The following is a 12575-nucleotide window of genomic DNA, read 5'->3' as shown; positions in this document are numbered from 1 at the left end:
ACCTTGTGGAGTGCTGTTACACAGAATTGAGGAATATAAAAAAGGGAGAAAGTCCTAAGGAGACTAGCAGGAGAAGAGAGGTTTCTGGGGTGAGAGAATGAAGGTCAGGCCCCGGATGCCTCCTGGCAACGCACTGAGAAGTGGTCACTCCTGGTTGCCTGATGTTCCCAGGAGGTAGGAACCCAGGCTGTTGTGTAGGGGGTTATTTTATTCTTCAGTGAATGTAAATCGGATGCCTTATCACTACAAATCAAAAAAAGGTAATGACTCAAGTGAAACATATAACCCAGGAGGTGATGGCAAATATTAGAAATATAAGAAAGTTTTTTCATTAATTATAAAGCATAAGAAGATAATTTCCTGAGTGAGCCATATAGCACCTGTTAAATCAAGTTCCCTGATATATTCAGGAAAATATGAAAGCGAACTCATTCACAGAGAAATGGGAACTGTTCCTTCTCCAAACCTGCATAAGAGCCAATCTATATCCTCTTATGTCAATGCGGACAAGGGCAGTGGAATTTGGTAGTAAGAACTCACTTACAAATAAATTAGGATTTTTAAGATGGAAGAGGAAAAAAGAAACCAAAGCAGAAAGTCTTCAAGATAAAAGTCTGGGCTAGAAGTTGGAAAACCTGAGGTCTAATTCAAGTTCTCAGCTCCAGTTCTACTTAGTCACTCTGCGCCTAAGGAGGTGCTTCTGTTAAAGAAGGGTTGGGGCTCATGTTAAAGGAGTTTAAACACGATTATCCAGTTCTGTGATCTGATGCAGAAAATTGGCAAATAATTTAATGTGAGAGTAAACTATCTTTTCTTATCTTTTCACAATTCCAAGATGAGGTTGAAGAGATCTGCTGGAAGGGATTTCCTGCTAAGATTTGAGTTAGTTACAATTCAGGGATTTCCCCTCCTTTCTTTCTGCAGACATTTATTATGTACCTATAATGAATTAGGTCCTATTCATGAAAGTGTGGTTCTCTGAAGGTTTTGAGAAAAAGGAAAGCTAAGCCTATAAAGCTGATGACGAGATGTTAAGATGAAGTGAATGTGAAAATGTTTACCACTAAGTTGGGAAATCTGCTTTTAAATAATAGCTTAGAAAATGATGGTATGTGCATATAGGTGACAAAGGGACCCCAAATTTTAATATTTTCCTGCAGGATAGTAAATAAAGCCCCAAACACTCCTATGAAGACTCAAAGCTCTCAGGTGACTTTACTAAGCATTTCATATGTAAGTCAGTTTCATACATGTTTGAATACAGGCATCAAATCAGTTCCAAGAGCTCAGCAGCAGAGGACTGCAGCAGGGACGCCCCACTGCCTTGGAACTGAGCACACCTTTTAGACACTTATTAAAGCATATACGGAATTGGCTTGGTCAGTCAGAGAAATCAGATTTCATGGAGAAGGACCTAGGAATTAACCTAAAAGGAAGAGGGGATAAACTTCTTTACTGGGAAAGGCTGACTTAGGGTATGTGGTTGCTGGGTCACAAGGAAATGGAAATGATTTAAAAGTAATTCTGGGAAAGGACCAATATTTGCTAGCAGATCTGAATTGCTTTTGAAACCTACAATTGCACTCAATTCCAAAGGGGTAAGTTTTGAGATAGTGACAAATTGAAAATGCATTTACATTGAAGATGACATTATTTATGAAGAAAAGATACTCAGTAGGACTATCTCACAGAACCTACCCAAAAGACATGTACAGAACGTCAGTAAGTTTAAAACTTTTAAAGAAGGCTGAGCATGGTGTCTCATGCCTGTAATCCCAGCTACTTGGGAGACTGAGGCGGAAGGATCACTTGAGCCCAGGAGTTTGAGACCAGCCTGGGTAACACAGTGACACCCCATTTCTACATAAAAAGTTTTAAAGGCCAGGCGCGGTGGCTCACGCCTGTAATCCCAGCACTTTGGGAAGCCGAGGTGAGTGGATCACGAGGTCAGGAGTTCAAGACCACCCTGGCCAGGATGGTGAAATCTCGTCTACTAAAAATACAAAAATTAGCCGGGTATGGAGGCGGGCATCCCAGCTACTCAGGAGACTGAGGCCGAGAATTGTTTGAACCCAGGAGGCGGAGTTTGCAGTAAGCTGTGATCACGCCACTGCACTCCAGCCTGGGCGACAGAGTGAGATTCCATCTCAAAAAAAAAAAAAAAGTTTTAAAAAGCCAGGCATGGTGTTGCACACCTATAGTCCCAGCAACTAGAGAGGGTGAGGTGGGAAGATTGAGTTTGAGTTTGCGTTTGAGGTGGGAAGACTGAGCCCATGAGTTTGAGGCTGCAGTGAGCCATTATTGAGCCACTACACTCCAGCCTAGGCAACAGGGCAAGACCCGATCTCTCAAAAAAAAATTTTTTTTAAATAAAAAAATTAAAGAGACCATGGTTTCTTCTTTTAAATTGAGTTATCATGTACCACCATGCCCTCCATGGGTGAGTGTGCTCACAGGTGTGCATTGTGCACACACCACACACATACATAGGCACACATACATAGGCACACACACACGTTGACCTTTCTTCAGCATCCTGCCGGCCACAGTGAACTGGGTGGAATCGTTGGCCGCTCCTCTGCCTCTCGTCTTCCAGGCCTCCTCTCTCACAGTGATGAGCTGCTTCCTTTCCTCAATCGTCATCTGGCTCTCTCGACTTTCTGTGACCCGCTGTTCATAAATGTACAGAACAGAAAACAGGAGAGAGAAATGACAGCGGTGTGGATCTCAGCCTGCAGCATTTCATGAGTGAAAAAAGCAGGTAGACAAAGAGGAGTAAGTATATTGTCCAAAGATGTTCAAAAATGTTCTATCTGAAATGGGCTCGGCTTCCTTACATCCAGGTTGGGTCGGAGATAACCACTGGCGATACTGAAACTTTAGATGAACACCTTTGTCCTGTGACTTACCGGTTTGGGGCACTGGAGCACCAAAAAAATCCTTTGCAAACACAAAGAGTTCAAAATAGATTGTTTTCATGCCCTGGACTCTACAGGATTTTAAAGTTTCTCTGTCTTAACCCATCTAGTTAAACTCTGTTAACTGGGAGATTTTTATCCCTATATACTCACAAAGAACATGATTGATCTAGAAAACTTTATCCACATGAGCAAGCAAGGAACTTGCCCAGTTAGAAGGAGGGAGGCTGGTTAGGAATAAGGGGCAGGGGAAAGTTTGCTGGGGCTCTGTTTGCTTTTTCCTGCAGTCACTGATGTTCTGCGGGCAGGTAGGCAACCAGGAGAGCCCACGGAAGTGGCTTTAAGCTGTGAGAGATCTGACGCTGAAGATGAACTATGCTGTAGACGTAACCTACATGCACGATAACATTCTACTGAAAATGCTTTCAACAGTTTCTGACTGGAAAGTCTCTGGAGATATCTGCTTCTTCCATTTCCAAGCCTTTGGTGATGCTCATTAGACTTGCGGTTGGGGATGTGGCAGGAGGGGAAGGGGAAGAAGCTACAGAGGACTCAGAGGACATCAGGAAAGGAGAAGGGGCTCAGGACAGGCCTGGGATGGGGAGATGGGGCTGAGGAGGGAGGGAGAGGAGCAGGGATGGAGGCAGAGGACAGGGCTTACGCCACTGAGTGATGTGTACTGGGGAGAAGAGTGTAGGTGGCGGTCGCGGGCGATATCAGGGCAGGAGGTCCTCAAACGCTGGCCGGCAGAGTTTGCTTTCCCTCTGCCTTCAAGCCATCCCTCCTTGCACCACAAGACCCCTGACTATGGTGAGGCACAGGGCTGGGTGGAGAGCAGGGGAGAAGCACAGGGGCTATGGAGCTAATGCCAAGGAAGGAAGAGTGGAAAGGTGCCCCCTCTAGAGAAGAAGCCATGTCCCTGGCTGTCACCTGCAGGTCGCCTCTGGAAAGGGCTCTGGGGGCTGAAGATGGCCTCCTGGCTTTGGCTTCTCACTTTCCCCGTCTTTCAGACTGGAGGAAGGCCATTGCTGCTAGTGCATCTGCACTAGCGTCAAACTACATCTGAGCACTCCACACCTTCTTCTAGCAGGTCCCCCAGAAGGCTCCTAGGACATCTGCTTTCAAACTGCTTCTGAGCACTACTCAACATCTTCTAGCAGGTCTCCCAGCTGGTCTGCCTTTCTAAGGCATTTTCCTTGGCATTTTCCGTGGATCGTTGTGATCCTAAGGTCTCACGCTGACACAGGGGAGGACTCGGAGAGCCCCGAGTGAAGCCCACCCCGTAGATTCTCTCCCCCAATCCCTTTCCTCCTCACTATAGCAAACCACTTCCCTTAAGAGAGAGAACTTCCTGATTCAGGAGAGACAGGAAGAGAGCGGAGATGGGGACAGTTCATTTTTTTAACGCCCTGGAATGATGGGGGTTGACAGAGGAAAGGCACCTTCCCTTCATTTCCAGCAGCACAAAACCAGGTCTGCACTGGGAAGATTTGGTTTAAGCTATGAACGTGGACTTCTCCACCATCTAAGTGACGAATCTTTCTTTCACAGGATTCTTTTATAAAACCCTCATAGCCAGAAGGGATTTTGAGGTCCCTGCCAATTTAAATTGGGTTAAAAACCTTTTCTTAAAGAGATATGACAACCAATGATCCTGGCTTGAATCCTAGATGGGGTGGGGGCTACAAAGGGCATTATTGGAGGAAATTGACACAATTTAAGACAGATGTGGATCAGATAAATATTGTATCAACATTAACTTCCTCATGTTGATCACCATATTGTAGTTATGGCAGAAAATATCTTTGACTTTAGGAAATACACACTCAAATCTTGAATGGTAGAGGAGCACAATGTTTCCAAACTACTGGCATATGGTTGGGGTGGGAAAAATGAGATGGGGGAAGAGAAGGCAAGAAAGTGGGATGAGGGCCCGGCGCGGTGGCTCAAGCCTGTAATCCCAGCACTTTGGGAGGCCGAGACGGGCGGATCATGAGGTCAGGAGATCGAGACCATCCTGGCTAACGCGGTGAAACCCCATCTCTACTAAAAAAAATACAAAAAAAAAAACTAGCCGTGCGAGGTGGCGGGCGCCTGTAGTCCCAGCTACTCGGGAGGCTGAGGCAGGAGAATGGCACAAACCCAGGAGGCGGAGCTTGCAGTGAGCTGAGATCCGGCCACTGCACTCCAGCCTGGGCGACAGAGCGAGACTCCGTCTCAAAAAAAAAAAAAAAAAAAAAGAAAGAAAGTGGGATGAGGAGTGGAGAGAGGAAGGGAGGGAGAGTGAAGGAAGGGGCCAATGTCAACGATGAGTGGTTCTGGTGGAGGGTATGAAAGTGCTCTGTCTAGAATGGAAATGTTTCTATAAGTTTAACATTTTATCACAATTAAGATTTACTAATTTTTTTGAAAAAATCCTAACTTTTCTGCTCATGATTGGCGAGAAACCCCTAATTCCAAGTAACTCTCTGAATCATGTATCCTTTTTAAATAAACGATGAGGTTCACTTGCCCAAAAGACCTCATCAAAATTCAACAAAGAGAATATGTTTTCTTTGAAAATGAAGTTTCAGGAGTGAATTTTAATCAAACCAAGATGACACTTGGCTTCAAATATTTCCAAGAAACATACCAAGTGCCAAGAAAGTTGGCGTCTCCAAAGGTCCAGCCATCATGATGGTGATTCACTATTCACTTAGTCAACTCTGTGGTGAATTCTCTGAGGCATCTTGACAGTCCAGGGTGGGGTAGTGGGTGTGGATGGTGACTCAGAAAGATGGTAGCCTTGAGTCAACAATTTTGTTTTTCAAAGCACTGGGATTCCCCCAGAGCCCTTCATGTACATGATGGATATGAACCCTGGGCCGATATGACCATTTTAAAATTGAAAGCTTCAATTTCTTTGCCAGATATAGGTCAAGAAGAAATAATTTTCACTCTCTGCGAAATGATAGTATTAAACATAAGCATTTTTGTTTCTCTAAACATTTCTACTTAACATTGCTACTTAGTAGGGTTGGCTTACAGCTCCCCAATTCCTGCTGTCTGACTTTACATGGCTCTATAAAGAGGTAAATAATATAGGTTGTTTATACTCCAAAGAATTTAATAAAAATTCTTTGCTCTTCTATTTTAGAACTCAAAATGTGAAAACAAAGAAGATGGATATCTTTGTCCATTTGCTTTTTTTAGCTTCTTCATTATTGTCTTGTTTTTTTCCTTCTAATTTTTTCTTTCCTTGTTTAGAGAAGGACATATGTACAGTAATAAGTACTGTATCATTTCCCAGGTTTAGCTGATACACGTTGAGTGTTGACTGGAATAGTAAGAGAATAGGCGAAGAATCTGAACAGAAATCTCTACCCCATCTGTCCTTTATCCTTTCAAAGATAGATCCCATGAATGTGGTGGGAGAGGCAGAGAGAGAGGGTGGAGGAGAAAATGAGTATTTGTGTATGTGTATGCACGTGTGTGTGTGTGTGTAGAAGGTAGTGAAACAGGTAGAAAGGACCGTCTTCTTTCAAAGATGGTCAGAGACTTGGTAGGTCACAGCTGGAAACTATGCAAAGACTGAATTAACATGAATGCTTTTAGGTTGTGTGATGTTGCTGATGGGTTTGCTTCTCTCTTTATACATCGACTGAGAAATCATAGCAAATCTCCCTTAATGTTTCTCACACAGGGATGTGATCCAACAAGAGAGGGTAGAACTAAGACGTATTATAAGGATTAGGATAGATTTCAGGGTAAAACTCCACAACCGGAGAGCTTCATGGGAAGAAAATACTATGATCTGGTTTTTAAATTTTTATCTTATTCACATCTAGTTAAACTAAACTGTAAAGGAAGAAATTATAAGAGCACTTATTAAGCAATAGAAAAATGGTCAATGTAATAAAGTTGTACTTTTCAGTTTTCAAAAACGCTAGCATCATTTCGATTTCTACACACTGTGAAAGAAATTTAGCTTTGCACCTTCCTTAAGAGAAATTTCAGTCCCTCATCATTGCATACAGCCTCAAGTAGCCTGAACAAAAGATGAAGATCACGGGTCTAGGCTCAGATCTCGAAGTAACTGTTTTCCAGTCCTGTCACCATCTACCAGCTCCTAAGATGAAAAGAAGGGAATAAAGTGAAATCTTATTCTGGTACAGTCCTGAGGCATGTGAGAAAGAAGAGAATTCAGGCTGAAGCCTGACACAGAGACAAACAGTCCATTTAGACAGAGCCTGTGTGCTGTGTAAATGCTCTGTTTTCTTCTCTGAACCCTTGTATTGTTAAATATTAAGACACCAGTATTGCTGGAGGGAAGAAAAGGAGTGACTTGACCTCTGAGAACACAGATGAGCTAGTGCTACATACTTGGTATGTAAAATAGTTACATTCGGCTGGGAAAAACTGGTCAGAAGAAAAATATAGAATTTTTTGAAATTTTAATTTTGAAGTGATGAAACATAAATGTATTTGGCAAATGTTATTTTCCCTTAAACTTAACAATATATGGAGATACATTCCATGTTCGTGGATAAGAAGACTCAATTTTGTCAAGATGTCAGTTTTTCCCAACTCGATCTATAAATGCAATGCAATTCCAAAGTCCCTGCAAAGTATTTTGAACATATTGACAAACTGATCATAAAGTTTACGTGGAGAGTCAAAAGAGCCAGAATAGCCAACACAACACTGAAGGGGAAGAAAAAAGTTGGAGGGGCCGGGCGCGGTGACTCACGCCTGTAATCCCAGTACTTTGGGAGGCCGAGGCGGGTGGGTCATGAGGTCGGGAGATCGAGACCATCGTGGCTAACATGGTGAAACCCCGTCTCTATTAAAAATACAAAAAATTAGCCGGGCGTGGTGGCGGGAGCCTGTAATCCCAGCTACTCGGGAGGCTGAGGCAGGAGAATGGCGTGAACCCGGGAGGCGGAGCTTGAGGTGAGCTGAGATCGTGCCACGGCACTCCAGCCTGGGAGACAGTGCGAGACTCCACATCAAAAAAAAAAAAACAGTTGGAGGACCAACACCAGTCAACTTCAAGACTTACTATAAAGCCTCAGTAATCAAGACTGTGTGGTACTAGTAAAAGGATAGACAAATGGATCAATGAAATAGAGTGCTCAATAATCGATTCATGTAATATAGTCGACTGATCTTTGACAAGGAGCAAAAGCAATAGAATGAAGAAAAGATACTATTTTCAACAAATGAGTGCTGGAATAACTAGACATCCACATGTGAAAAAAAAAATCTAGATACAAATCTTCCACCATTCACAAAAATTAACTCAAACTGGATCACAAAGACCTAACTGTAAAATTCAAAACTGTAACACTCCTAGAAGATAACATAGGAGAATATTTATATTATTTTGGGTTTGATGATTAGTTTTTAGATGTAACACCAAAGGCAATATCTTAGAAAGAAATAACTAACAAGCTGGACTTCACTGAAATTAAAAACTTCTGTAAAAGACACTGTTAAAAGAATGAGAAGACAAACTACAAATGGGAGAAAATATTTGCAAAAGACATGTCTGACAAAGGACTGTTACCCAAAATATTTAAGTAACTCTTAAAACTCAACCATGGGGCCGGGGGCGGTGGCTCAAGCCTGTAATCCCAGCACTTTGGGAGGCCGAGACGGGCGGATCACTGGAGATCGAGACCATCCTGGCTAACACGGTGAAACCCTGTCTCTACTAAAAAATACAAAAAAATTGCCAGGCGAGGTGGTGGGTGCCTGTAGTCCCAGCTACTCGGGAAGCTGAGGCAGGAGAATGGTGTGAACCCGGGAGGTGGAGCTTGCAGTGAGCTGAGATCTGGCCACTGCACTCCAGCCTGGGCGGCAGAGCCAGACTGCGTCTCAAAAAAAAAAAAAACAAAAAAACAAAAACTCAACCCTGGGAAAACAACCAGATTAACAAATAGGAAAAACATCTAAATAGATACCTCACCAAAGAAGATATATAGATAGAAAATAAGCATATGGAAATATGCTGAATATCTAATTTGCAAATCCCATTATTAGGGATTTGCAAATTAAAACAACGTGACACTATTACACATCAATTAGGATGGCAAAAACCCAAGCACTGACAACACTAGATGCTGACAAGGATATGAAGCAACAGGAACTCCATTCATTGCTGATGGAAATGCAAAATGGTGCAGCCGCTTTGGAAGACAGTTTGGAGGTTTCTCACAGAACTCACATACTCTTACCATGTGATAAAGCAATCATGCTCCTTGATACTCAAATGAGTTGAAAACTTATGTCCAAACAAAAGCCTGCACATGGATGTTTATATTACTTTGTTTATAATTGCCGATTGTTTATACAGCGAGAGGACAGAGACACTGCGAGAGAGGGGACAGAGTCCCTGAGAGGGAGGGGACAGAGGCCCTAGAGGGAGGGGACAGAGGCCCTAGAGGGAGGGGAAAGAGGCCCTAGAGGGAAGTGACGGGGCAAAGCCCTGCAGAGAGGAGATGGGAGCCTGGCATTCCTGGAAAAGCGGAGCTGTTTTGACACCAAGGACATTCCATGGGGAAATAAAAAAACAACTGTTCACATTTCTCATGTTATTCACCTACAGAGTGGCTCAGCCAGGCCGGGTCTCCCCTCCAGGGTGGGGTTCAGAGTGAGTACAGCTAGGATGGAGGGAAGGGACAGGGGGTCCGTGGTCTCTAGTTTTAATAGGGCCATTGGAACCTGCTCCTTCTGGTTCTTTATTAGGGTCACTGGAGGGGCCTCCCCTCGCTGAGTCTTCCTCCCTGTCCCTCCACACCCCAAACCACCTCCACCATATCCTCCTCCTCTAGGAACTGAGCAGGACAACCTCCCCACTGGGCCGGAGCGAAAAACACGGCCACCTCTCCTGGGCTCCTGACTCAGGATCCAAGCGTGGAGGCTGAAAGGGGACACTCTCCCCTTAAACCAGTTTCATGACTGAGGGGAATTAATGCCACCAAGTCCACCTGAAAATCTGAGCCAAGGATCAGTGTGTGTGTGACTAACCCTAAATACATGAAGAACCAATTAAACACACACCTGTGCACACATTTACAGACACAGACACACTCTCATAGACACACACACACTCATACACACACTCTCATAGATACACACTCAGCACACATATTCATAGATACACACACAATCTCATGGACACACACACACTCTCACAGACACAGACACACTCTCTCACAGATACACACTCAGAAACACACTCATAGATACACACACACTTTCATAGACACACACACTCATACAGACACACTCTCATAGATACACTCTCACAAACACACACTATCAATGATACACACACAGACATTCTCTTATAGATGCACGCACATTCTCATGGACACACACACAATAGTACTGAAACACACACATCCCCCTCTTTCACAGTGAAATGTAGCAAAGAAATTATTCCCCAAATTAAACAGAAGTTCTTCCCCTGCTGCTCAGAAATTGCAGTGAGGCTTAACATGAGTGGCTTTTCCCCACCCAATTAATCGACACAAAAGACAGGTATTTATGGGCAGCAGGAATAGCAGGAGAATAAGTAGAAGCATATACAGGTTCCTACAGAGCAAAGCAAGAGGATTTAAGGTGAAAAGAGAGGATATATCAGAGCAGGGCCAGGCAGGGACATGGGGGAGGGAGAGACAAAACAATGATTTTTTCTAACAGAATGTTAATTGACTCATTGCAATTTCAGTTCTCTTTTCAAGAGAGTCCTCCCTTGAATGCTGATGCTAAAATAAATCCACACAAGCGCGGTAAATATACCTGAGTCAGCTTTGTGCAGTAATTAAATGAGTTAATTTATAGAAGATTGTCAGTTACAGAGAGAGGAACCATCACTTTCATTGACAGTTTTAACATTTAACAGAAAATATCTTCTTAAAAGTATTTTCATTACATGATTTAAAAAATAGTTTAAGGGCATGGGCTCAGCTCTCCACTCCGGGCAAAGGCTGCATCTGGTCTGGAGATAAGAAAAGCACCAGGGAGGGTGCACAAAGGAACCACCCAGGATCAGAAGTGTACACCCACGCGAGGTGTAATACTGGCCACCATCTAGAGGACACCTGTGTTAGAGTCAGGCTTACCCAAAGCAGATTAGAAATGGCAATATCATCCGCAACTCCTCCTTCTTCCTACAGGTTAAAACAAACAGGGAACATTGCAGAGTATTGGAAGAGAAGAGCCTCATCAGGGTGTCGCAATCGCCTTCGAGTATTTCGTGCCTGGGTTCAAACAGCAGCATGCACGTGCTCACACAATGCAGTGATGTGAACCTCAGGCCAACTCATTCCCTGACTGTAGAATGAGCATCTGGAGTTTAGAGGGCGTTCCACCAGCCTTTCTCTCCCTCCCATCCTCGCACTTTAAAGTGACTTTTAAATTCTCCTGAATTGCGATCTGGAATTTCAATGGCAGCAGACACAGAGAATATAAATGTGCCAGATTCAGTTTTCTTGAAATTTCAGGCACTTGTTCTGGGGCTGTCATAGATCTGAGCTGGGTGCACTGACCTCACAGCTACTGAAACACAGTAGGATATCCAGTTCCCATCTGGAATTCAGAAACAGACACAGGGTTTTAATGGCCAAGTCTATGAAGGGTTTTTGCTTCTTGGAAAAGGTCTGATTTGCTGGATGACTATCTTCACAAAAGATGGGGGGTCACCGTGTATGTCTTAATGCCGAACAAGCTGAAATGGTGTTGGAATTGAAAATAACTATTTGGTGAAAATAAATACATAACCCAAAGTTAGTTGTAACAGAGACTCCTGCCAAACCACTTCTTTGAGACTTTGCTTCATTTCGTTTTTCTCTCTCTGGTGAAATGAGTTTCCCTTCCCTCCCCTTCTCTCCCTTCCTTTCTTTTCTTCTCGCTTTGTTGCCCAGGCTGGAGTGCACTGGTGTGATCATGGCTCACTGCACCCTCAACCTCCCAGACTCAAGCAATCCTCCCACTTCAGCCTCCCAAGTAGCTGGGATGACAGGTGTGCACCACCACACCTGGAAACTTTTTGCATTTTTTGGTACAGACCAGGTTTCACCATGTTGCCCAGGCTAGTCTCAAACTCCTGGGCTCAAGCATTCCTCCCACCTTGGCTTCCCACAGTACTGGGATTACAGCGTGAGCCACTGCACCCAGCCCCAATATAAACCTTAACATAAAAGACCCAAAATGGGCCGGGCACAGTGGCTCACGCCTGTAATCTCAGCACTTTGGGAGGTCAAGGCGGGTGGATCATGAGGTCAGGAGATTGAGACCATTCTGGTCAACATGGTGAAACCCTGTCTCTACTAAAAATAAAAATAAAAAATTAGCCGAGCATGGTGGCAGGCCCCTGTAGTCCCAGGTACTCAGGAGGCTGAGACAGGAGAATTGCTTAAATCAGGGAGGTGGATGTTGCAGTGAGCCGAGGCTGCACCACTGCACACCAGCCTGGGAGACAGAGCGAGACTCCACCTCAAAAAAAAAAAAAGACCAAAAATGAGATGCTGGCTAGAGCACCTCAAATATGTTTTCTTTTTGGACCAATCCGTTGACAGAGACAAAACAGTTATAGATTTTTCATGGCATCCTTTAGTATATTTTTAAATGTGACTCTGGAAAATTTCAAAATCACCTATGTGGCACACA

At 43.8% G+C, this 12575-nt stretch overlaps 1 protein-coding gene across 1 annotated transcript in view; it reads right to left on the bottom strand.

The window, feature by feature from the left end:
• LOC698300 (supervillin-like) overlaps positions 1 to 12575 on the bottom strand; it is a 46438-nt gene that overhangs the window by 22576 nt on the left and 11287 nt on the right. The window contains 1 exon segment of the mRNA XM_077946160.1: positions 2523 to 2670. Coding sequence (XP_077802286.1) covers positions 2523 to 2670 — 148 coding nt within the window.

This window comes from Macaca mulatta, chromosome 9 (genome assembly GCF_049350105.2).
Source record: "Macaca mulatta isolate MMU2019108-1 chromosome 9, T2T-MMU8v2.0, whole genome shotgun sequence".
Taxonomy (NCBI): Eukaryota; Metazoa; Chordata; class Mammalia; order Primates; family Cercopithecidae; genus Macaca; species Macaca mulatta.
Note: the sequence above shows the minus strand (reverse complement) of the source record. Positions and strands in the feature narration are given on the sequence as shown.